Consider the following 23,996-nt stretch of genomic DNA (forward strand, 5'->3'; position numbering starts at 1 on the left):
TATAAGTGGGTACCAGGAAGGATGTTGTTGCCCCTAAAAATAAGGGTTGGAGACAACAATGTAGAAATGCATTTCTACATTGCATTTCTATGCAATCCCTTTGCGCAATCCTGTTGCGCAAAGGGATTCCTTTGCGCAACAGGATTGGTTGTTTCGTCTATAAAAGGAGCCAGAGGCAAAATGCAGGATTATTATTCCAGCAGTCCTATGACTCTCTGGCGTCTGGAGCCTCTGTTGTGAAGCCATTTTATGTCTGCCAAGACCACAGTGACAGTTCACCTCAGAAGCGTCATCTGACTTTAATAGTGCCTGATAAAGACGTCTGTGCGGTTTGACAGCTGCCTTTGCCTTTGACGGGGCCTACACTACTGTAATTAACCCAACTTAGCAGTCTGTCATGTTTTCTCTTTCTCCATCTTTTCATCACTTTTTTTTTCCCCCTTCCTTTACAGCAAGCACTGAAGGAGAACTATAGGCAGAGGGAGTTGGAGGAGAAGCAGAGGAGAGCACGGGCCGCAAAGGAGAAGGCTGAGCGTGAAAAGCAGGAGAGACAGCAGAAGAAGAGGAGGTTACTGGAAGTCAATGCAGGTAAAGACTGTTCAATTTACTTTGCCTGTCAACTCCTCGCAAAGATAAGGCCTTTACAGAGAGCTGTGTGCCAAATCAATCTTGTTACAAATGGTGTTAGAGATCATTCAAATACAATGACTCTCATTTATCAAACAAACAAACATGTCTCATTTTAATGGATTACAGGAGACATCTGTTTTCTCACAATGCACTGTTTGTCTTCTGAAGAACAAAAAGCCGCATCCGTAGAAAATAAATGTGTGTGTAATTTGATTGATTGCACATAATTGTACGTAGACATTTTTGCTACTTGTGTCGTTTAGGGCCAGCCGAAGCACTGTGCAGGCTGGTACATGCCAGATTAACCCATTCACACATTTTATACAGTGAAGGTCAAACCACTGACCTTCCAGTTGGTGGAAAGCGTACTTCATCTTCTGAGCTATAAACGGTCCATAAGGTGGGATTACACGTTAAAAGGAAGAAATGTGAGTGTAAATCACACTGTCTGCATCTTTCAGATAACACAATTCTGATCTAATATTTTTTTCCAAGTGTATTTACAAGACATGAAGAGAAGAAGACATTTTTAGATGTTAGGTGCTGTCCGTTATACAGTCATGATCCAAGGATCCTCTGGTGTGATACTGGGTTTATAATTCTGTTTATGATTAAATAAAAAATATCTTTTGAAGAAATTATTGTGAAGCAACACAATAATTTGTGTAGCTTCACAAACAAATCATTGTGTGAACTAGGATGTATGTGACAACCCTGAACAACAACATGCACAGATGCTGAAGCATGACAACACACTAAAAACAGCTGATTCTGTTTAATAGTGCATTTATAAGCCAAAAATCCAACGCCGGGCCAACATTAAAGATTAAAGAGAAGAATTAAAGAGAAGTTCAACCATCATAAGAAAATTCACACATTGCAGGTTATTGGGTCTAAAAGAAATAAAATACAGTCTGATGGGAAGCTTTGTTAAATTATCCACATGTATAGATTTGTCAGATCTGTTTCAGATAAATCTTAATAGAGGCTGGAAGCTTTGCAGAGACAAGAGGGAAAAAACACAAAGCAACAAAAACAAACACACACACAAAAATAAATCCAACGGTGGGAACCTTTTCATGATTGGTAGCTTATCAAGTGAAGTGGTTTAAAACAATTATGCAAAGAAAAGTAGGTCAGAATTTCTCCACCGCAATGTAAAAGTTTTTGCCAGTGATTGCAGGCACTTCATGGCTATTGTTGCCACCAATTACTTTTTCACACAGGGTGAATTTGATTTTGATGGCCTTTTTCCTGAAATAAAAATCATTCAAACAGCTCTTTTGTGTAAATATGTAGGAGAACAAATACTTTTTCACAGTATCAAATATCTGCTGGTGAAAGTTGGGCTTCAGTCTTCAAAAAGGTATTGGTGCTGTAATGTTGCTAAAATGACAATTGATGTTAATATTTTTGTAAAGGCATTTTATTGACCAATAGAATGTTGTTTTCCCCTAGTTTTTAGGTGTGACTCAAAATGCAACAAAATGGCAATAACGTGACCAAAAGGGGAGGAGAAAAAAAAAAAAAACTTTGGCATGTGGTGAAATTACACTTGCTTTATGATAATCTTGATTTTACATTTCACTATTATAACACAAAACTGCAGGACGATGAACTTACTGAACACCCCACCTTTCTCTCTGGAAGATTTTCTCTAGCTTTTGGCTGAGAATTTGCGTCTACCTGCTAGTTGTTTTTTGCCCTGTTTTGCTTTGGAAAGCCAGAAGCTAGTTTGATGCCAAATCCAAGGCTGGCAGACCAGTTAGGCCTGAACGAGTATTTAAGGTTGAAAATATCCTATGCCAGTCAATTTAGCACTCCCGTGGAAGTTGGTGAACAGGCCAGAGTACTTTTGTGGCCATACTGTCCAGTCAAACCATGCCACATCTTGGCTATAACATAAAAATAAACATCTGCCTTGTTTCTGTTTCATTTGGACATCCTGTATCAACTGCCATTCGGCACAGATTGACTGAAGCTCCACTCCGATTGGCTTTTATGTCACAGTTGAACTTCAAATTAGCATTTTATTGTACTGCTCAAGTCCTACGGCAGTCATTTAGTCAGTATCTCTTGATCTTTATGTTAATTTCTTACCTTATATAAGCGAAGCACAAACTTTATTAGCACCAACTTCTGCATTTCCGTCAAATCTTTTGATTTGTCGTATCGTAATCGTATAATTGCAACTTTTCTTTAATCTGGGAATGAAAAGTTTTAATAATTACTGCCTCATTTTTTTCAGTAAGTCAACAATATTTTGGAGAAGCTAGTTTAAGCAGATACACAGGATAAACAGACACAAAGATTTTTTATGCATGGGTTAGGATACATTTACTGTTTTGCAGTTAAATTAATTCAACAAGACAATTTAATATTAGTTGGATATGTCTTTAAAAAAAAAATCCTAAAGCTGCTGTCGATCAGTTATAGACTTAAGAAAAGTATTTTTGTGTAAAACTTGGTTATCACTGGTACAGTTTTCTTTCTTTTTTTTGTATACAACAGGATGTATTTTTTATTATGGAAGTGTGTGCACATTTATATCTAACAACTTTGGATTATTACATTCTTAGAATGACGTATTCTATTTGGCTAATTATTAGAATTGAGTATGTTATATTTTTTCTTTGCATGTAATTTGATGATGGACTATGATAGAAGCTATTATAAACCTCCAGAGGTTGCATGTTATTTTATTTATTTATTTTTTATTTTTTTCAAATTTTGGTTTGACATTCTGTTGTTTTTTTAATGTTCAAAATTAAAACAAACATCTTCTTTTATAATTAAGAAATGTATTGAAGAATAAATTGGTGTACAATAACTGTTCCATGTCTAACATGGTGATGTTAGTTCTTTGTTTTGACTCAAGGCTTTGATGGTTTTTCATATTTAAGAACACAGTTACCTTCAGTTTTTGGAAGAAATTTTATTTAAAATTTTATAAACCTTTCTCTGACCTTAAGCAAAATGCAGCATATTTGATGTAAAAAGACCCCAACATAAAGCACACACGTAGGGGATCAACAAAATGATTAGAAAGAAAAGACCCTGTTTTCAAGTGCCTTAGTCAGAATCCTGACCTTCATCCAACTGAGTTGCTATGGCATAACCTTAGGTGGGCTATTTGACATTATCAAGGCGTCCCAGAAATACAAGTAAAAAGAAACAGCTTTAAGGAAAGAATGGTCCATAAGTCCTCTTTATTGTTGTGAAAATCCCAAAAGCAGCTATAGAAAAGTGCTTCTGAAGGTTGTTTCTGAAATATGCGCCTCTATGAATTACTAAACTCAGTATGTCACCTGTTTGTCTGCCTCTTTTGTGAGTGAAACGTTTTCTTATAAAAGAAAACAATAGCCAAATACATTATTTGTGTATTATTTGTTCAGCCAGATTGTGTTTGTCCATGTATAAGACTCAAGTCAGCATGCATTGTGTGGATAATCAATTCCAAAATCCTGGCGAATGGAAAGAACTCAAAACTCTTGCTCCCGTCGGCCACTATGGATTGAGTATAAACTACTTTGATTTCCATTGACTGATTATTAGAGCTTTCAAGTTGTCAGCTTGAGGTATTGCCTTTGAGGTTAATTATGCACTTTAACATTTAAGGCATATGAAATAATGGGTATCCAAGATTTCCAGTGTTTTTTTTTTGTTACATTTTCACATATAAATGTTGCATGTCTTGGGTCGACCTCAAATCACTCAGATTTGACTGTTTTTTGACGGAGCAGCGATGAGAACTTTTGATTAGATAGCGTTGCTTGAAGCATGCAATCAAAATGCATTCAGTGAATGCAGATGTAACAAACATTTATTATTTATACTGGTTATATGTTGAAAAATTCTCTGATGATTTTGTAAGCTATTTGAAATCTATGAAGTTGCAGCCAAATGCCCAGAGAAACCTGCCTTTGATCTCAAGACCAGAATCCAAATTACCCTGAAAAAATGATGATATACCAAGCTTTTCAAGCCGTGTCTTAACAACAGTTTTGGTGAACCATAGTTAGATAAACTGCTTTGTTCTGGAAATACCCGGTGTAAAATTAGGCTGTCAGCATTTTGTAATTGTATTTACCATCACACATTTTCCTCATCAAATAACGTCTTTGTTATGTATGTTAGTTTACTGTCAACTACAATAATAATCTGGTTTCAGCACTGTATACCAATAAAATAAACCAAACCACAAGGGAATTTATTCTTTATTGGCAGCGTCAAAAGTAAGATTTTATAACTTTTATAACATTTTTACATCACTGACTGTTTCAAATCAGTTAAAAAAATATCAGATATTCACATATTGTAAATGTTAGTATGAGAAGCAAAGTTATTAAAGATGTTTCAGAAGATTACAGATGTTGCGGCCGTCTAGATTCCAAAACCAAACATTTCCAACAAAGGCCGTGGGTGACAACAGGTGGTTTGATTTTTGCACACACTTCCGACTTGATTGATTGAAAAAAATACATGTGCTTTAATTTTTGTAAAAATATCGACAAAATAATTACTAAAAATATTTTACAGTTGAGTTGAAAACAAAAGCTAACTTAATCTGACATTTCAAGTTCAAATGGTAGTAAAAAAATAAATCATTTTACAAAAACCTCACGTCATCACACCGGACATTTGCCAAATAATATACCTCCACCAAATCAATGGGAGGGTCTAATAATTACCAACGAAAACTAAACAATTACAAAAATTAATTACAGATTTTGGTTCTAAACTAACTTAAATTTATATTTAACTGCCCAAAGAAGAAAACTAAATTGTTAGAAATTACAATTCACAAAATTTTGCATAAATGGCCACAACAACAGATATGTTGTTAGTATTTGACAGAGGTTTCTTCTATCACTTGAGTCAGACATTTTGTATATCCCTCCACAAGCTTCTCACAATAGTTTGGTGGAAATTTGGCCCATTGTACCTGAGTGAAGTAGTATAATCATTAGTCACGAAGATGAAGACACACTCACCAGCTTTAAGTACCATCCTCATAAGGTCTTTTGCTGTTGTCCTGAGGTTGATTTGCATATTTCACACCAAAACATGTTTGTCTAGGCTGGTATTTGTACGGTTTGAACAGACAAACAGGACAACTTCAGACACTGAGAAACTCTATTGAGGGAGAAGCCAGACCTTTTTGTGTTCCACAGCTCTTTTTCTGATGTATTGGCTGATTTTCTTGAATTTTCAATGATAAAAGGAGAAGTGTGGCATAAGTGTTGCCTAAAAATAAACCCCACAGCTGTCTCCATTTAACATGAAGGTTAATTAGAAGCTTACAAAGTCACGACATTATCATATGACCTTTCCCTGTTTTAATGTATGTAAACTGAATGTGAAGAAATTCTCTAAAATCTTATTTTTGCTCATTGTCCTGGCATGGAAGATAATTTTTTTTTAAACCATAACTGACATAAAACATACAAAATGTGATTCTGATTTGGCGCTAAACAGGAAATGAACGGTTGTTTCTTTATACAATGCAAATATCTGGTTCTGAATGTGTTCCATGCGCACATATGTACAGATACATATGCATACAAGGGCAGATTGGATGAACTAAATTTGTGATTGAGAGTTGGCTCTTCACTGTCAGCCTAGGACAGGATTTACTTAGTCCCTCTCAAACACACTCCCTCTGTCTGTCTCTCAGCCTATTTATTAACTAAAGAGCTTTCTCTTTGTTTGTCGGGAAGGATTGTCCTCAATGGAGATTTTCTATGTAATCATCTGATTATCCATCAATTCCCTAAAAAGCCTCCGAGAGGCTCTGTATCCACATTATGCTGAAGGGCACAGCAATGAGAGACAAGAAGGGAAAGGGGAGGGGTTTCAGGAGGTAATGATCAAAATGGATTTTTGCTTCCTTACCTGCGACAAGTATCTGCATTTATTTTGGTTTTAGTTTTGCCTGCTTATGCATTCTTGAAATGTAAGACCATTCCCGCTTCATTCTCATTTTCCACCACCTTTTACCTGCCAGCCTGAGCTTCTACATACACTATAATGTGCCGCCTGGATTTGCCATCAGTGTGTTCAGGCAACTTGAGAGAGAGGGAGCGTCAGCTTGTGTGCATTTGCATAGAGCCCTATGGAGATTGAAATTCAGATTGAATAGGTGTTTTTTCCTCCTCCTCAAGCTGTGCCTGGCTTGTGTATGACAAATCTGTTGCATTAACTCCCAGGGTAGGCCAGGAGCAGAACTGTTTGTGGAGCGACAAATTACACATCAGAGCTTTATTTAACATTCTCTACATGGCTACAAGCGATGAACTATTAAGATGTCAAATAGAAGAACAGCACGACATGCAACAATGCATGCAAGGATGCTAAAAATATTCGAGGAGCATGAGAAAAATGAGCGAAAGGAAAGGTCCATTCAAGAAGCGGCATCTGTGATGCTTTCGGAAGCGTAAGGTAGAGAGGCTCATGCATTCATGTGTGAAATGGAAAAAAAAAAGCTGACAAGGTATTAAATGGCAGCTTTGAAATTAAGAAAAGAACAAGATAACAAGAGTCTGTCAACAGATGAGATTTATTAAATGTCTTTCTTCATTTTAATCCACAATGTACTTACGTCCGTTTTTCTCTCAAAAAGTAACCCGTCTAGTAACAAGCCATGTTAATAAATACAAAACTGACTAAATCTTCCAGTTAAACAAAATCCAAATACTTTAGTCAAACACTGCAAAGCCACTTGTTTTGTTTTCCTTCGAAATGTGTGAGAAATGTTTGAGGCTTATCCAGCTTCCTAAGACATTTACAGATTTTAAACAATTGAACGATTTCTTCTCATTTACATTTCACAAGTCATTTTCATTTAGTCTGACTAAATTAGAAATGCCACATTTTCCAGCATGGCTCTTTTTTACCCCATTATCAAACCGGTTCTTTTAACCTTGGGTGTTTTCTGATGCCAATGCAGTATAATACACCACAAAAGTACAAAACAACAACAACAACAAAAAATGAAATAAATATAAAGTGGATGAAAATAATAGAGTACATTTCATCAGTATTGGATAGACTACATTAATATTATTTGGCCTGGGGTCAGCTTTTTAATTTTATTTTACCGACAGGAGTTGGCGCAAGACAGGTGCTTCATCATTTAATCTACAATAATGTTCTAACAACTTGTCGCCTAAAATACTTATGTAGCTTCAGCATTTCTATTTCTAAATGTGGAAGATATTTGCGATGAGATGGAGCTTCATTCGTCAACAAACTGTTCTGCTCCTCCTGTAAATGTGTAGTGTTTTGATATGACCTGTTGACAGTTTTGCCCATTAAATATGTCAGTACTGTCCCAGTTAGTTGTGTTGCAGACAGAAAAGTTTGTCCTGCCTTGAAAAATTTCCGCTTTGCTTTAAAAGTGGTATTGATTTAAAAATGTGTTGTATGTGGGGCTCACTCCCACTCCCACACAGTGTAAAGAGATGATCAAATGATGTGGCAGTCAATACATCCTCTTTCATATGAACATCATTGCATCATTGGACTGTTTGGGAATATCCTAAATTATTAGTTAATAAAACTTTACACGGTCAAAGTTTCAAGCCATTATTTGGTGAAAATGTCTTATTTCATTTCTAACCAAGAATATGGATTTACAAGCAGATTGTGTTCTGAAGAACCCTTGAAGTTTAATTAAATTTAGATCTAAGTTCAGTCGGCAAGGACCTTTTTGTGTGTGTGTTGGCTTGTTTTTGTTTTTCCTTCTTAGTGCTGTCCCAGTCTTTTATTATGTGACGTATTGTTTTAATGTATTTGTAGCACATTGACAATAAAATCTAAATCAATCAACCAAATGAAAATGTAAATTTGAAAATAATGCGAACAGATGCATAAAATGCAGCTGTGCAAGTCACACATGGAAACGTAAGGCAGCGATTTAAAAATCATGGCAGCGCAAGATTCAATCAAAACAGCTCGACAACTCTGTTGGTGCAGCTTACCTAAAAATCACTGACAAATACATCAACAGCAGTTATCAGGAGTTGAGTTTTGAGTTTAGTTGAGGGCTGAAACATTTTGCCCCAGTTTAATAAATGGGATTTTAACTCTGAATAATTAAAGATGTTTTCAATTTCTTTCTTCCTTTTTCTTTTTTTTTTTTTTTTTGACAAAGGTCTAACAAAAATGCAATAGGACATTTTCTTATTACTGTGGTGATAGTGATCAGATGCAAAGTTCAGGTGCTGTTGAGTTCGTCCCCGTCTTCATAAAAAATGACTTGCTGCTTGTTGGCAATATATCAGTTAAGTCCAATAAAAGGTATTCACTAAAGTAGAAGAAAGACCGACTGTCTTTTTGTACCATTTGTCTTCCAAGTGTCTCAGAAAGACCACAGTAGTGTGTCTGCCTTCATTGTACTCAGACATGTTATTTTCTCTCTCCACAACTTTGCCATCTCAGCCCTGTTAACACTGTGTTTTTTTTTTTTCTTCTTCTTCTTCTTCTCCCCCACCCCACTTTTTTTGTCCGGCCCACCTCAGTTACACGCTGGTGGTTACAACTCGGTCATTGTCCTGATGATAAGTGCCACGTGCTGTTGAGTGAAGTGGCTGGAGACATTAGTCCTGGACTGAATAGAGAGTAGACAGCGACACACAGACTCTTTGTCCAGACAATAGAAAAACTCCGCCCTGAACTGGCCCTGATTAAATAGATGGTGATTGAAGTTTCACTTCAGACAGGAGGGTAGCTGCAGCTCCTTCTCCCCCTGAGGTGAAGGTCCAGCTTCATCTTGATTTTGCTCCCTTTTTGTATCATTATTTTTAAGTAAACCCATTTTTTCGGTAGATCTGGCCCCTGCCCATCTACACTTACACTAGCACATTAATCTGTATATACTGTATCCCAATACTTTTTTTTTTTTTTTTTTTTTAAATTGAGTTTTCCTTTACACCCTGGACATTTATTTGCTTAGGTGTTAGAGCCTGATATTGGTTTGCAAAAACAAAGTTGTGAACATGAGGTAAACACCATTTATACATCTGTAACAGTTAGAAGGTTGTCTTTTTTGCCACGTTTAAAGCATGTCTCTATCTAAATTGATATCAAATTATGACAGCCTCCATATCAACTCCAAAAAGAAAAAAAAAGAGTTATTCACATCAAAGCACCAATCAGTAGCTTAGCTGTAATGGTTTGAATATCTCTTTTTGCTGATGTCCTTCTCTCTGGCCTCTTTTTTTTTGTCTGAGTTCTCAACATCACGTCCTTTCACAGACTGAAGGGCTGTTTCAAAGCCATTTCACAGCAGCTAGCTTGACTAATACTCTGCTGCCATGTGTCCCTCCACCATTACTACCAATGTGACACGCCTGTGATCTTTCAGTTAGTGAAAATGTGGCATTGAGCATATAAATATGTGTTCTTTTGGTCTTTACCTTTTGTCTGTGTTCTGAGGGAGTTTTGTGTCGCAGCCGGTGTGAATTCCTTCTGAGTCGAGTGTAAAATTGGACTGTTTTTACTAGCATATATTCCTAAGGCAGGAGATCTGCGAGGGCTTCGTTTTTCCTCGCCTCCAGAGGCACACAAAACGTTTCATGTTCTTGAAAACTGGAGTCAAACGGAGCTCTGCACAAGAAGGCGCTCACTGCAGGTTGCGATAGATTGATCTGCTCTTTTTTTTTTTTTTTGCTTTCTGTGCATGCTGTCTGTATTTTTTTTCGCATGTGTGTGTGTTTCTTGTGGCAAATTTTAAAGCTCAGTGCCTGTGATAAATTGCAGCAGCAGTGGAGACAAATTTGAACGTCGACGAGTGTTTGGTTTGCTCAGGAATTGTAGCTGCCTCTCCACTCAGTGTAATGATGAAGAACTAGGCACGTACCAGCAAAAGGGAGGAGTGTGAGGGCTGCAAATGAAAAACACAAAAATGTGCACAGAGGACCAAGCAGACAAGGAAGTGGGTCATTATAAATTTGTGCTGGTGTTTTCACAACTCTGTGTTGGGATTTAGTATAACCACCTCCTAGTACCAAGGGGACATTCTGCCCTCAATACAGAATCTTAAGTATAAAGGAGTGTTGATGTCGAGGGACGGTGTACGTTGGTGGTGATTGACAGGTTTTGTAGGTCTGCTTTGTGCACGACACAAGACGAAACTTTCAGTTTGGAGGCTACATTGTACATTTAGACTTTGGTGGTGATAGCTTACGTCTCATAAAAGATTTAAAGGAGTCAGGGGAGAAGCTTGTAGGCATCTCAGAGGTCAATAACTCACTCCAGTTCTGCCCTCATCAGCCTTGAGCAAACCTGTTACCCTATATCGAAGTAAACACCATAAGTCTCAAATGTGTGTTTGATTTGGAGTCATTTTATTCATGTATAGAGGAAACACTCTTGATGTTGCTTTGTTCTTAACAGATCTAATTCATTTTGAGGAAAGGCCTTAGTAAACAGCTGAAACTATCAAATATTTTAATACTGAGGTACTCCGCTGAATAATTCCTGTACTAATTACATGAACAGATACACACCAGCTTTGTTCAACACATGTGACATTCTGACTATGTCTTCATCACAACTGTGCCCACTCAAATCTACCTGCACACTTGCATATCCCAGCCTACCTTGTCTTGGGCATTTGTACCTGCTGTTAGGTACAATTTAATCAGAGGCAACATTTTCAATTCAAAAAGCCTTTTTACTACTTAATTATTGAATAAATAGATGCGTGTATATATGTATACATCTGTTGACAAAGCATTTGCAATATATTGTGTAGTTCTAGTGGGGGTTGAGTGAACTCTGATCAGGACGTCGGCTAACATGAGCTCATATCTGGTTCTGATTCTCCTGTCTGAACAGCCTTCAGATGTGGCGATCTGGCTTGGTAGCCATGAACGTGTGAATAGAATAAGAGCAGAAAAGATTATTCATAAAACTTAAAGACCACAAATAATAGTATAGTAAAACTCTTAAGATATAAAAAAAAACTCAGTAAGAGTTTCTATCCAGATTTGGGTGAAGTATGGGAAAGCCATCAGGCCACCAGGCTGCTCAACTTGAACCCCACATAACATCTAATTGACTGTACAGCTCTGTTTGGCCACTGACTGTGTTAATTTACTACTCAACTCCCTTCATCACATCGTAAACATGTCACAGATTGTTCTGTGCTTTTCTGTGCAGTTCTTAGCTTCCCTGTCACTGACTCCTTCATTTTTTGCGAAGAACTTTCATATGTCCGAACTCATATCTAGTTCTGAAAATATAAACTAAAGACCACCATTTAACTCCAAAACATCTTACCTTGGTATGAGTTTGTTTTAATCATCTTGTTACGATTTCTCCTTCTCCTTCTCTCCGACTCATGCAGCAGCTGCTCCCTGTGCTCTTCTTATCCTTTGTCGTCATGTTTGTTGGTTTAGCTGTTTGTTTGTTTTGTTTTTATTTATTTTATTTTTTTTTGTCATGAACCAAAGCATTATGATGGCAAGGATCAGTCCAGTCCAAACAAAATAAGTCGATTCACACACACCAGACCCCCTTCGGTGGTCAGCAGCTCTGCTCTTCTACCTTGTTGTCTTGTCGTCTTTTTTTAAAGGCAACGCTCTCTGCTTATCTTCTATTCTGCTGTGTGTTGAAACAGCTTCTGTTGCACACAGCATGCTCCCTGGTGCTTTCAACTCCCGGCTACGATAATAGCAGTTTAAACACATCTTTTTCCTCTTTTTTTTTTTTTTTCTCATTTATTGAAGGCTAAAATCGAGGACAGCTTTAATCTAAAATGGGGACTGTCCCCGGAAATCAGGGACATCCGGTCACCCTACTCTACTGCAGATGAGTATAGTTCAGTACCATTTGAGCTGTTTTCAGTTTAGCTCCACAGGGTTCGATGTAGAGTATTGTTTCAGACCCAGCGACTGCCGTTTTCAGAATGGGAGGCTCAAATCTCTTGGATAAATGATTGTTCTGTAAATAAGCTAATTTTGTTTACCGAGGATGTTTGCTTCTTCTTTATATTAGACACAATTTTCATCTGCTTTTATGTTCCTTTTCTCCTTCTCTGGATGACAGTTACCTTGAACAGAAGCATGTTGTGCAACCACAATAACAGTCCCTGAGAAACATGTGACCTTCCCCATGAAGCCAAAAAAGGGCAGCAGAACAGTATGCAGTTGTGTTATGGAAAAGAAAATTGACTCAAGTGATTTTGGCTCGAGAAATTATGTTTTATTCAACCAGTTGAGTCATTTGCAGATTTGTTGCAGCCATACTTTAGTCTTCATTATGTGTGTCTGCAGTCTGTACTGTTCTCATAACATTTAGCGCTCTACAGCAGTTGATCAACAACTAACATTTCTTATTTTCAATGCCAAAGCCATCTGTTCTGATTCAGACTGACTGATTGTAAATTAGGTTTTAAACAATTTTCCAATATGTGATTCTTTAAACCCTGAAGCAGCAGCAGCAGCAGCAAACAACTACTTATATCTCCGCTTATTGATGTTATTACATGGAGCTTCTCGTTCTCTGCCATCCTCATATGTCCTGCTCCTAAGCTGTGCTCAAACACCAGTATGCTCTTGGTGAATTACTGACTGTCCATCCATCCAGCCAGCCATCCAGCCATCCATCCATTTTCTGTACACCCTTGTCCCTAGTGGGGTCAGGAGGGGTGCTGGTGCCTATCTCCAGTGAACGTTTCAGGCGAGAGGCAGGGTACACTCTGGACAGGTCGCCAGTCCATCACAGTGCATACTTTCCATTTACAGAATAATGCAAATTATATATATATATAAAGGTTTATTAGTCTGCTAAGCCAATCAGTTCTTCCATACACATTAAAAAAGCTACTGACTGAAAAAAGAACATGCTTGGCTTATTTTGCTTACCTATTACTGGGTCACATATGGACCAATCCAAGGCTGGGTTTAAGCTGTTTGTTTGAGGTTACCAAAAAATAAACCATTACCTGATTTACTAAACAGGAATCACTTGGGTTAAAAATTAAAGCTTACCATTTATTTATGACAATTAATGGTTACACCCTGATCTGGTTGCCAGTCCACCATTAGGCAGCACAAAGAATCAAGTCTAGTTTATTTGTATAGCACGTTCCAACAACAGGGCAATTCAAAGTGCTTTACATGATGACACAGCAGGACTCTCTGCGTACTGGGGTGGTAATCCAGCCATTTGATTCAGGTTTGTTAGACCAGGAAGACATCTAAATGTTGCACGACTGCGGCCCTTGAGGCCTGGATTTGAGAACCACTAGTTTAGTGTGTGGCAATTATGAAGGTGGTCAATTAACCTAAGCAATGTGGTGGTGGGGAGTTGAAGTACCTAGAGAGAACCCACAAATTCACACGGACACATTGTTTAAATTCAATGCATACACCAGTTCTTTTAAATAAATAAACAAAAAAAGTGAATATGTGCTGAAGTTTTGGCGTTCTGTTCCTCTTGTGGCTTTACTCGGTTCATTGCCGAGGGCCTGTACACCTTTCTTGGATTGCATCATGTAGAAAACCTAGAATTAAAACTTTAACACAGTTTTTTTTTTTTTTTTTTTTTACTTGTTGGTAGTCTTCCGCTGTGTTGTTGCACTCGGCATAGCTACACTTACTACAAAAAACACTGTTGTGCTATGCTGTATGATTTTGTTTTAGAATACCTCTTCTTTTTAACATTCTCTTCCTCCTTTGTCTTTTTCAGAGAATGATGAGACAGGTGTGATGGATAGTTTGCTGGAAGCCCTGCAGTCTGGAGCTGCATTCAGAGAGCGTAGGAAGAGAGCGCCAAGACCCAGAGGTAAGTCTTATATCTCACATTTATCCCCAAATACAGACCATTAAATCTAATACTCCTCTTCTAATTCAGGACGGATGTCAGAAAATCAGTGGTTATAAAGGTCTTTTTTTTCTGTCCTTTTTCCTGTTCATTTTTGGTGGAAAACCACAATGAATGCATCCTGATAGTTTCATAGTTGGACTCTCATTTTCAGTTACATTCAAGATAGACTTAATAGTTCATGTAAAAACTTGTATTTCTTCTTGATTGTTTCTTTTTAGAGAGATTAGGTAACACTTTATTTGAAGGGGGTTGAATAAGACTGTCATGACACTGTCATAAACATGACATAACACCTGTCATGAACATCAATAAGTCTTCATGAATAGTTATGACATTTTTGGCGAGGTTAATAACAAGTTGTCATAACGAAGACATTTTGTCTAGATTAATGTCAAGTTGTCATAATGAAGACATTTTGAATAATGTCAACTTTGTATTAAAAGTGTCATTATTTACCGAATGATGCTTTATGACAACAGTCATAACTATTCATGAAGACTTATTGATGTCCATGACATGTTATGTCATGTTTATGACAGTGTCATAACAGTCTTATTCACCCCCCCTTCAAATAAAGTGTTACCGAGAGATTATATAGATGAACCCTGAGACGTTGCTTTTCTTGTGAGCAAACATTCTAATGTTGAGCTGTGGAATGTGTCTTTTACCACCGGGTTTGTTGCAAAAAAAAAAAAAAAAAAAAAAAAACTGTTGTGCTATGCTGTGTGCTTAGTCCATTATTTGTCCACTGCCCTCCCTACAGATAACTACCAGCAGACGGTCAGCCCCAGCTCCTTCCGCCAGGTTCTCAGACCCGTTAACTATGGTAAAAAAAAAAAAAAAAAAACAATTGTCAAAAGAACACTTTCAAAGCTCTGAGCATTCTCAGCTTTCTTCATCTGCCATTGCGAATCTGCATTTAAGCAAGTTTTGCATGTGTCACATTGCAAATTTGTCCTGCTGTAGATATGCCCTGCTTATCTTGTGCTTCACGTCTTTCTTTTTTTTTTTTTTTCTTTTACCTTGCGTACATCTTTCAAGCATTTGAAAGAAAATCGGCCTGAGTGAGTTGGTGGAGCGTGCAAACTGAGAGAGAGAGAGTGGTGGCATTGAGAGTCGTGTGTGGGCTGCTCTGAACTTTCTCTTGAACGTGGTGCTTTGAGTAAATTGTTTGGTCTTTGAATGCACATTTAATCTTTGGCGTTATTTAAATTGAATATTTTTTTGTCTTGAATTTCTTTTGTGTGTGTGTGTGTCGGGGTGTGTGCGTGTGTGTGTGTGTGTGTGCTGACTTCTGTACAGCTTTGTTTTCAAAACCGAAGAAAGATTGTGACATAAATTAGGTGGAAACTATTCAGGAGAGAAAGCATAGCTAAAATCATACTCTCATATTTAGAGGCTTCATTTCTAAGTGAGTGTCTGAGCGTCCATCTTGGATGTATATATAATTACTTTCCATGAACTCCCTGTATAATAATCATAGTTGTGAACAGATATTGTTTCATGTGTTTTTTCAGACTTCTTTTCTAAAGGGATCATCCACTAAGGTATTTAAAGAATGATCTTGTTACTCTTATTACATCTTATTAGTTGTAATTGGAATCCCAGTGGGCTTGGCGTAAGCACGAATGAATAAAATTATTTGCGCACAATCCGCCCACATCATTGATGGGTGTGATAAAGGGTGTTGCTCTGTTGTTCTGCTAGAGTATATCTGAAATTAGATTGGAAAGGGACACAGGGGAAGGATATATGTGGGGTGGGAGGAAAGTGACGGATAGATGGAGCTGTAACAGTAGAGATGGTGTGAGGAAGATGCAGAAGGCCAGATTTTAAGGGTGAGATTGTGCAGTTGTGTGGGCGAAACAGACTGGACTTGGTCTTGCGAGGATGTGTGCGCAAGTGAGAGAGGGACTGTAACAGGGAACGAGCTAGAAATATGTTTTATTAAGAGGAGATTAGAGTAAAAAATACAGTGCCTACTAAAAACGGAGCCCCTGTTCAGAGTCCATGCTGTGAGAAGACCCCATGGTGTGGTGGCAAGGTAAGAAGGTACTAAAAGGTTGCTGACCCAACTGCCCCCTGCTGGCAGCTTCAGACACATCCTTGTTGTCTAATAAAGCTCAAGGCTTTTGCTTGTCACTGCAGGCATCATACTCACTGCCAGCCTCCCAAAGCAACCACAGCTAATTACTTTTCTCTGCCCAGCCCCAGCACCAGCTCAGCCCTCTCAGTGCCCATTCATCTTAATTTCCCCCTCTCTGCCATCTGCCTCCTAAATAACACTCCTCCTCATTTCCCTACCATCCCATATCCCTGCTGTCTTCTTCTATACTCTCATGGCCAGGCAATGGCCCTACCCATACATAATTGCCTGTTATTGGTATGGAGCCTCTCCGCTGCTGCTGCCTCGCCCCGGACCCCCTCCATCACCCCGTTTCCTTTCTCTCTCCTCTACTCCTACAGAGATTCAGGCCTTAATTGCCCTGGGTTTAGCTGCCGGAGTGAGTGAAAGCCGTATGACCCTCTTTGTTTATTTGGGAAGTCATGACGTTTAGTCAGAGGCGCAGGTTTTTTTTCACTTTCATACCACCCAGCCTAGATGTTTTAAATACCCTTTAATAAAAGAGCATTGGCTTTTGCTGCACTCCAGGGAAGCAGGGAGGAGAATTAAGGAGTGAACATCTAAATCAGAAGATATGGCCATGAATGAAGGGGAAGATTTGGTTAAGTAACTAAAGGATTACAAAAGGCCACTCTTTACAACATTAAAATAATTTATTGTTTTTTTTTTAATAAGTTATTGTAATCTCTGGCCTGGCTTGTCTTCTGTTCCTCAGTTTCTCTCTCAGCCTCTTTCTTTTCTCTTGTCTCGTCGCCAGACCCACCCTTACAGCAGCTCAGCTCACTTTGACTTGAGCCAGCAGCAAAGGTGTTTTTTGGCTGGGCTTGCTGTCTTCGTAAGCACACATATACAAACACAAACGGCCATAAAGGCGCACGGACACACCTGCTGACTTTAGGGGATGAAGGTAAGCAGGCTTTGGGCTGGCTGTGGCCTGGTTTAGGATAAGGCTGTGGGGCTCTGCGGCTCCTGAGCTCTCTAAATTGGATCGGGCTCCACAGAATGATGGATCGATGGTGGTTTGCCACACAGGTGTAAGATCCTTTATTGAATCTATAAAGAAGGCGACGGTTTTTAACTGTCTCCTTTTGAAAACATCTCTTCAGTCCCCACCTGGAATGTCCTGTCACAACCTTTCTGTTTCCCAAGCTGCATGAAAGCGTGTACATGTGGGAGGGAATCAAACAACTACACACCCTGTTGTGTTTGACAGAGAGGAAGAGCTTCCACGACTCTTTAAACAGAGGAAGTCGGAGGACCGCTAAGAACATGTGCTGGCTGTAATAATTTTGCCCTAGACTGATCTTTTATGATGAGTAAGGTCAGGTACACTTCTTTGCTTAAGCGCAATTACCTTAAATGTCTTTAGTGACACCTGACCTAACAATTATTGTATGTGGTCTGACTCTGAACTAGAGCTTGAAGTTGATGTAAAGGTCACTTCACAAAGGCCGTGAATCCTGTCACCAGATAGACGAGTTATTTTTCCCTACTTGCAGCTGAAAGATCGTTAGCATAAAAGCAAACCTTTAGTTTTTGTCATTTTTTTTTCTCACAATATATCTGCAGAGTCAACTTTATAACCCTTTTTACTGAATTTATGTCATATACAACGTCACCGCTTTGGTTTTCTCAGGTTTGTATTTGATGGAGGACTAAATGGCTTTGGTGTAGATGCAAATAATACTTAAAAAATGGAATAATAAGAGTAATTTTAGACTCAGCCTGCAGTCTAAAATTTCTGGGAAGGAGATGTGCTGCAGAACATTATTAGGATGAATCTGGAAGGAATGTGAAGTTGAACTGAAAGTCATAAAAAGTAGAATTAAGTAAAGGGAATTTGTTTCTTTGCAGCTCTGTGTGTTCTCTTTCACATGTGAAACACTAGAAGTGAGATGCCGAAGCTCCAGAGGAATGCTGTTAGATTCTTTCCTATTTGATTTGGCCTCTTATAGACTGTGATATGTGGAATCCACTGTGGGCTAACTGTATCCTGAAGAATGTGTTTGCGCTTTTTCATTCTTCTTTCACATCCTTGTCTCTCCATATCATTGTCTATTACATAAGATAGCTTTCCTCCAAAGTTCCCAAGTCTAGTCTTTACTTTTTGACTTTGCCTCGTCTTCACTTCATCGGCTCCCTTGCCTTGCTACTTTCCCCCAGACATGACATAAGCAGAAAAGGAGCGGGGTTATTAAATCGTTTCAGTGAGCTCGAAACAAAAAAAAAAAAAAAAAGGAGGAGCAGAGACTCTTTCCTACATTGATCTATTTCAATTGATGCAAGACATCATGGTTTCAAAAGTGTAACTGGAGAAGCTGCTGATTTATCTGCATTTAGTCACAATATATCATTCACACATCACATGCTGCATGTGCGCTTTTCATTACAGTGACAGATTATTGCCAAGCAACTTCTGTTATCAGTGTTCACTTTCTCACATAAATGTTTTAACTTTTGCATATATTCATAGAAAATAGCTATTTAAGCCGTGGTTAAAGTAGATGCACGATCAGCCTTTTTGTGATCAAAACTGATTGCTGGCTTCCTGTATGCGTTTTTTTATTTGTTTGTTTGGGTTTGTTTTTAAAAAAGCTCTGTTTTTCACCTTGTTGGCTATGTGAGTGTATGGCATAATGGATGCTCCACTGTTATAATCGTAAGCAAATGAGTGGGGATTTGTAGAACATTAAGTTCTGTAGCATCTTTGAAGTATATGTCACTTTTGATGTGCTTCCAGTTTGAATGGTTTGGTGTTCTGGGATAAGTGTCCTGGAATTAGATTTTTAATTATTTCATGATGAGGTGCATTGTTTTTGCACAATCTCACTGCCTTTGTTTTGTTTTTTTGTTGTTGTTGTTTTTGTTTTCTTTTTTAGTATCTTTTTAAGGTGTTTTTTGTTTTTTATCTTTTTAAATGTATTTATTTATTTATTTATTTATTTTTACAAAATTAAATGTATAATTTAAATGCTGTGTAAGTGTCCCAAAGTTGTTGGCTATTTTGGCTGACCTAGCCAGACAGTATAGGTCAAACCATCAATTCATGTTCAAGTTTCAGACATTTTGGAATCTTAAGATCAGCGATTCTTTTACCGATAAAAAAGAATCGCGAACGCTCTGTCTGCACCGATGCAGACAGAGCGTTCGCATAGTGTTGCGTGAGATTGAGTAATTCTCCTTTTGTGTCATTGCTGCCATATTCAAGTAGCAGTTTTGTAAATTTTGCAACAGCGTTGCATGTGTGTGGAGCCCGACATCTACAAAACTCATGATGAATTTTCCAGCATCTTAAATAATGCTGTGACCCCCTGACTTTCCTGGTGATCAAGTTGTATATTCTGTAGTGTTGTTTGCCTAAGGCAGTCCATCTTCTGACAGGATTTAAATGTGACACAGAGCTGAAAGGACTATGATGCATAAGAATGGGGAAAAATGTGCTGCAAGTTGTTTGATACAGAAATTAGTTTTGAATCTAATCAAAATGGAAGGAATTTCAAGATTATCCCTATTTGTGAATCATGTCCTTAAACCTTATTGTTTTTTTTATTATTAAATTATATGAAGTATATGTTGCTTGTTGATGTGTTATTACACATCAAAATGAGAGTAGGAAAACGTGTTTTGTTTTTTTTTTGGGTTTTTTTGCCACATTTCATGCTTATTACCAAAACAGCCTAATCAAGAAAAAAATATCCTTTTACTTTTATGACCTGCTGATCTGAACAAGATGTGGACTATTATTACTTATTATTATCATAAAATGTTTTTTATGATGGAAAAAAACATTCTGGTTAATATTCTGAAAGTTCTGTGTTGTAGATTTTTTATAGTTTTTACAACAGTATTTGTGATTGTATGATTTTTACTCTAGTGACAGCCTCATAATCAATCACCAAAAACCAGAGCAGTGGATTTTTAAACACTTTTTATCATCACTTTTATTATTATTGCAACAAACGGTAAAATCTTACGTTCACATTGCTTCCCCCTAATTGAAACATCTCTATTTTTAAACCTGTGAGGAGAGAATGTCAAACGCTGATTTCCGGGTCAAAGCAATATCTGCGTTTTTGCCTCGGACACGTGTCCGCCTCTCTGTACTCATGTAAAGAGTCATCTGGCCACTCCGAGTCTCAGAATCAGCACTGTTGAATGCTGCTTTAGATGTTTAATTTCCCTTGTACTCAAAGGTACATGCAGATGGCCACATGTACTTTGACACGCCTTTGTCTCTGTCTGTCCATTTGAAAGGCTACAGTTGGTGTGTGCTGGTTTGAGCCTGTGCACACACACAGTGAACAGATGGAGCAAGAGGGCACCTTAACAAAGTGGCTTGTGTAATTAGATCTAGCCTGTGCTGTGTGACTTATGGAATAATAATTGAAGGCTGTAAAAAAGCAAAACTGAAAGATTTGTCTAACTTTTTTATTTTGGTTTTGATGTGAACTCTCTTGCTGCATGGTGACGCAGATACATTTGGACATGGGACATTATACTACAGTCTGGTCTGTCGGCTCTGTGGATTTATGTTAAGTAATCTACCACCATCCACACACACAGGCCCTCCTCTCGTACCTTTAAATTTACAACAGCTAAATTGGTAAATATATATAGTGTATCTGAAAGGACACCATATGCCGTGTGCGATTTGGATTATGGTTTTCTATTTCCCACATCATTCTCGACGTGGCCGTAATGGTGTTTGCCTCTTTTTCTGCTTTTAAAATCAAGGACGCGTGTATCGAAAAATCTCTTTTTACTTGCTTGGCTGATGTGCAATTTGTCTCTAACTTTCAGAAGTGTTTTTTTTATGCATATATGGAACCTTTCTGCCAACATGAAGTTGTGTTAACAATAATCATGTCAGCATAACCCTTTGTATGTGCTACCTGAGTTAATTGTTCAGCTTTCACAATGGTAGAAAATGAGAAAGTGAATTAGTATGCTATATATTCTCATATTCCGTTGACTTGATGAAGAGTTTAGTGTAAAGGAGAGCAGAGCTGACACACATGCGTGCAGAAATCACCATCCATTCACCACACTTAAAAAAAAAAAAAGTAAAAAAAAAAGACGATGGCAAACACCTCAGCACTCTGGTCCCTCTCTCTGTGCTGTACGTCCTGCGTTTTTAGCCGGAGTCCTAAGCCGATCAGGCTCCTCAGATATCCACTTTTAGCTGGATTATGAAGAAGCCTGGCTGTAATAAGGGCTGTGAGTCGTGAAATAGAAAGTGGTGTTCAGCATGTTGAGCCAAGGACCCTAATCAGTCCATTCACACCAGCTCAGGCCCCGAGTCGCAGGTGAAGCTGCTAATGTGGGATTTCTATTCAGCACTCTTCTGATATCCCCTCACATTCTTTCTTATTTTCTAAATGCAATGATAAAACCATGTGCCGCATGATGACATCCAGAAAAGAGAAGGCGATTTATTATGTTAAATCACACATCTGTTTTGTGTCCAACTTTTTATCACCTATATTTTTTTAGAAGTTTTCCACGATTCAGATTTTTTTTTTTTCCTTCCTTTCTCTCTCTCGCTTTCTGTATTCCTCTTTCACAGAAACCTGTTATTTACACTGATTGAGACTAGGCTCTTATGCAGTGCTCTAGTTAATAATGCAGTGAGAAATGAAGTCATTTTCACCATGGCTTTGTGCTAATTAAATTTTACAGCAGTCTTATCGCTCCAGCCACACACACATTTCTGGTCCTCCCACATTTGCTAGTGCCAGCAGCTATGTCACATAGCCGTCAGGGAGAGAAGTAACGAGGGAGATAATTATATGAACTTATGTTGTTTTGGGCGGGAAGAGAGCATTATCATACCTTTACATCTTGGCTCACTCTAAGGGGAGCTGGCAGGTCTCTGGTCAGACCTTTGGTAAGATTGTGAAATGCTAAGTAAACATTTTTTTTTCTATCAAATACAACATTTCTTTTATTTGTTTGGATTCTGAGAAAACCAGTTCTCTGTTATTGTTCTTCAGACTGCAGTCTTAAATGGTTAAAATGTGGACCTTGGCAGAAATACACGTTTTTCTGTTTTCATGTGATATGATTGTTTCTACTCAACTGTTGTAACTTAAAAGAATAAAAGCACAGGCACAATTTCATCAAGGGTAATTTAAAAAAAAAAATAAAGAAAAGGTAAAGTGTGATTGAAAATTGGATTTACCTTCCCTCAATAATTTATTTAGCGAGCTGTGTCTAGTGCGCCATTTTCACACAGAAGTAGAAACAGATATCAAGGCTCCGTCTGCAGTTGATTCCCTGGACCACTTCAGACTGTGCTGATAATCACGTTCTTCCAAACTGCCTCATCTCTGCGTCGCTCTCTCTGGCAGTCATTTCTGCTGCCACTCCAACAGCCGAGTGTCTCTTCACTGGGGCAGAAGCTCTTAGTGCAGCAACGGGAAATTGAACGCCGACAGAACGAGGAGGCCAGCCCTTAGGCAGCAAGATCTGTTTGATGCAGGATTCTCTCAGAGAGTGCGGTTTTGGCTTTCCTGATTTGCAGCGATGCCACCCCTTTTATGTCCATGCGCTCCCTCGTTCACACATTTGACTGTGTTCAGCTACATGCACAGACTGGTACTTGTGCACTCATACACACACTCACGCGCACACACACACGCACACACTGAGCCTTGAAGGACAGGGCCATGTATGCGCTTCTGGCCTCTGGGCTAAAGAGCTTCATTAGTCTGGCACTAGCTTTGATTAGATTCCTCAGGGGTGCAAATTAGCAAAACAAGTTGAAGTGATCCTCTGAAGCAATGCTCTGAGATTTCTGCTGATATCTGAACTCTTTATATTACAGTTTTTGCACCATCTAAGTTTTACCTTTAAATCAAAGTAATGTAAAATAGTCATATTATTTTCAGCCTTATCCAAAAAAGCTTTAAATCATTTAATACAGTGAAGAAACAGTCTGTGTCCTTTGTGGTGGTGGCATGTCTTGTCAGGATGGTGACTGAAGGATCTCACTAACTGGGAGAATAGACCTGTTCTTCATTCATGTGGTCTTTACAGCCATTGTGATCCGTCTATCAGATTCTTGTTGCATCGTTGAAAACGATACAATGGGAGACTAAAGGACTTCTGAACCATGCACGGAAGAATCAAGACAACACTCCAGGCATGCTTTTGATGAGGGCGTAACATGATGTAAAGCTCAGAAAAGTAGATTTTACCAATAATGCCCCTTTAAAACTTCCAAAAAAAGATGTTTATAATCATTTCATAGCTTTTAAGCTCTGAAACAAGATTAAAAAGGTTTTACTTGAGAAAAGGTTTGTGATGATCCACAGATTTTTCTTAACTGGAGCCAATGAGTTGTCTCATAGGAACTATAACTGCATTCACATGCTGAAGCAGCTGCAGAAGTGCGTCGGCTTTA

The 23,996-nt window shown here is 38.3% G+C and overlaps 1 protein-coding gene across 3 annotated transcripts in view; it reads left to right on the forward strand.

Annotated features, from left to right (window-relative positions):
* Positions 1 to 23,996, forward strand: part of diaph3 (diaphanous-related formin 3) — a 155,956-nt gene that overhangs the window by 89,355 nt on the left and 42,605 nt on the right. For 2 of the 3 annotated variants that reach the window (XM_014999113.2, XM_088004224.1), the window contains 3 exons: positions 453 to 588; positions 14,329 to 14,424; positions 15,230 to 15,292. In XM_014999113.2, coding sequence (XP_014854599.2) covers positions 453 to 588; positions 14,329 to 14,424; positions 15,230 to 15,292 — 295 coding nt within the window. The remainder of the gene's footprint in view (positions 1 to 452; positions 589 to 14,328; positions 14,425 to 15,229; positions 15,293 to 23,996) is intronic. The other variant, XM_088004225.1, reaches the window with a different exon arrangement.

This window comes from Poecilia mexicana, unplaced genomic scaffold (assembly GCF_051168715.1).
Source record: "Poecilia mexicana isolate PSO_F unplaced genomic scaffold, ASM5116871v1 scaffold_3, whole genome shotgun sequence".
Classification (NCBI taxonomy): domain Eukaryota; kingdom Metazoa; phylum Chordata; class Actinopteri; order Cyprinodontiformes; family Poeciliidae; genus Poecilia; species Poecilia mexicana.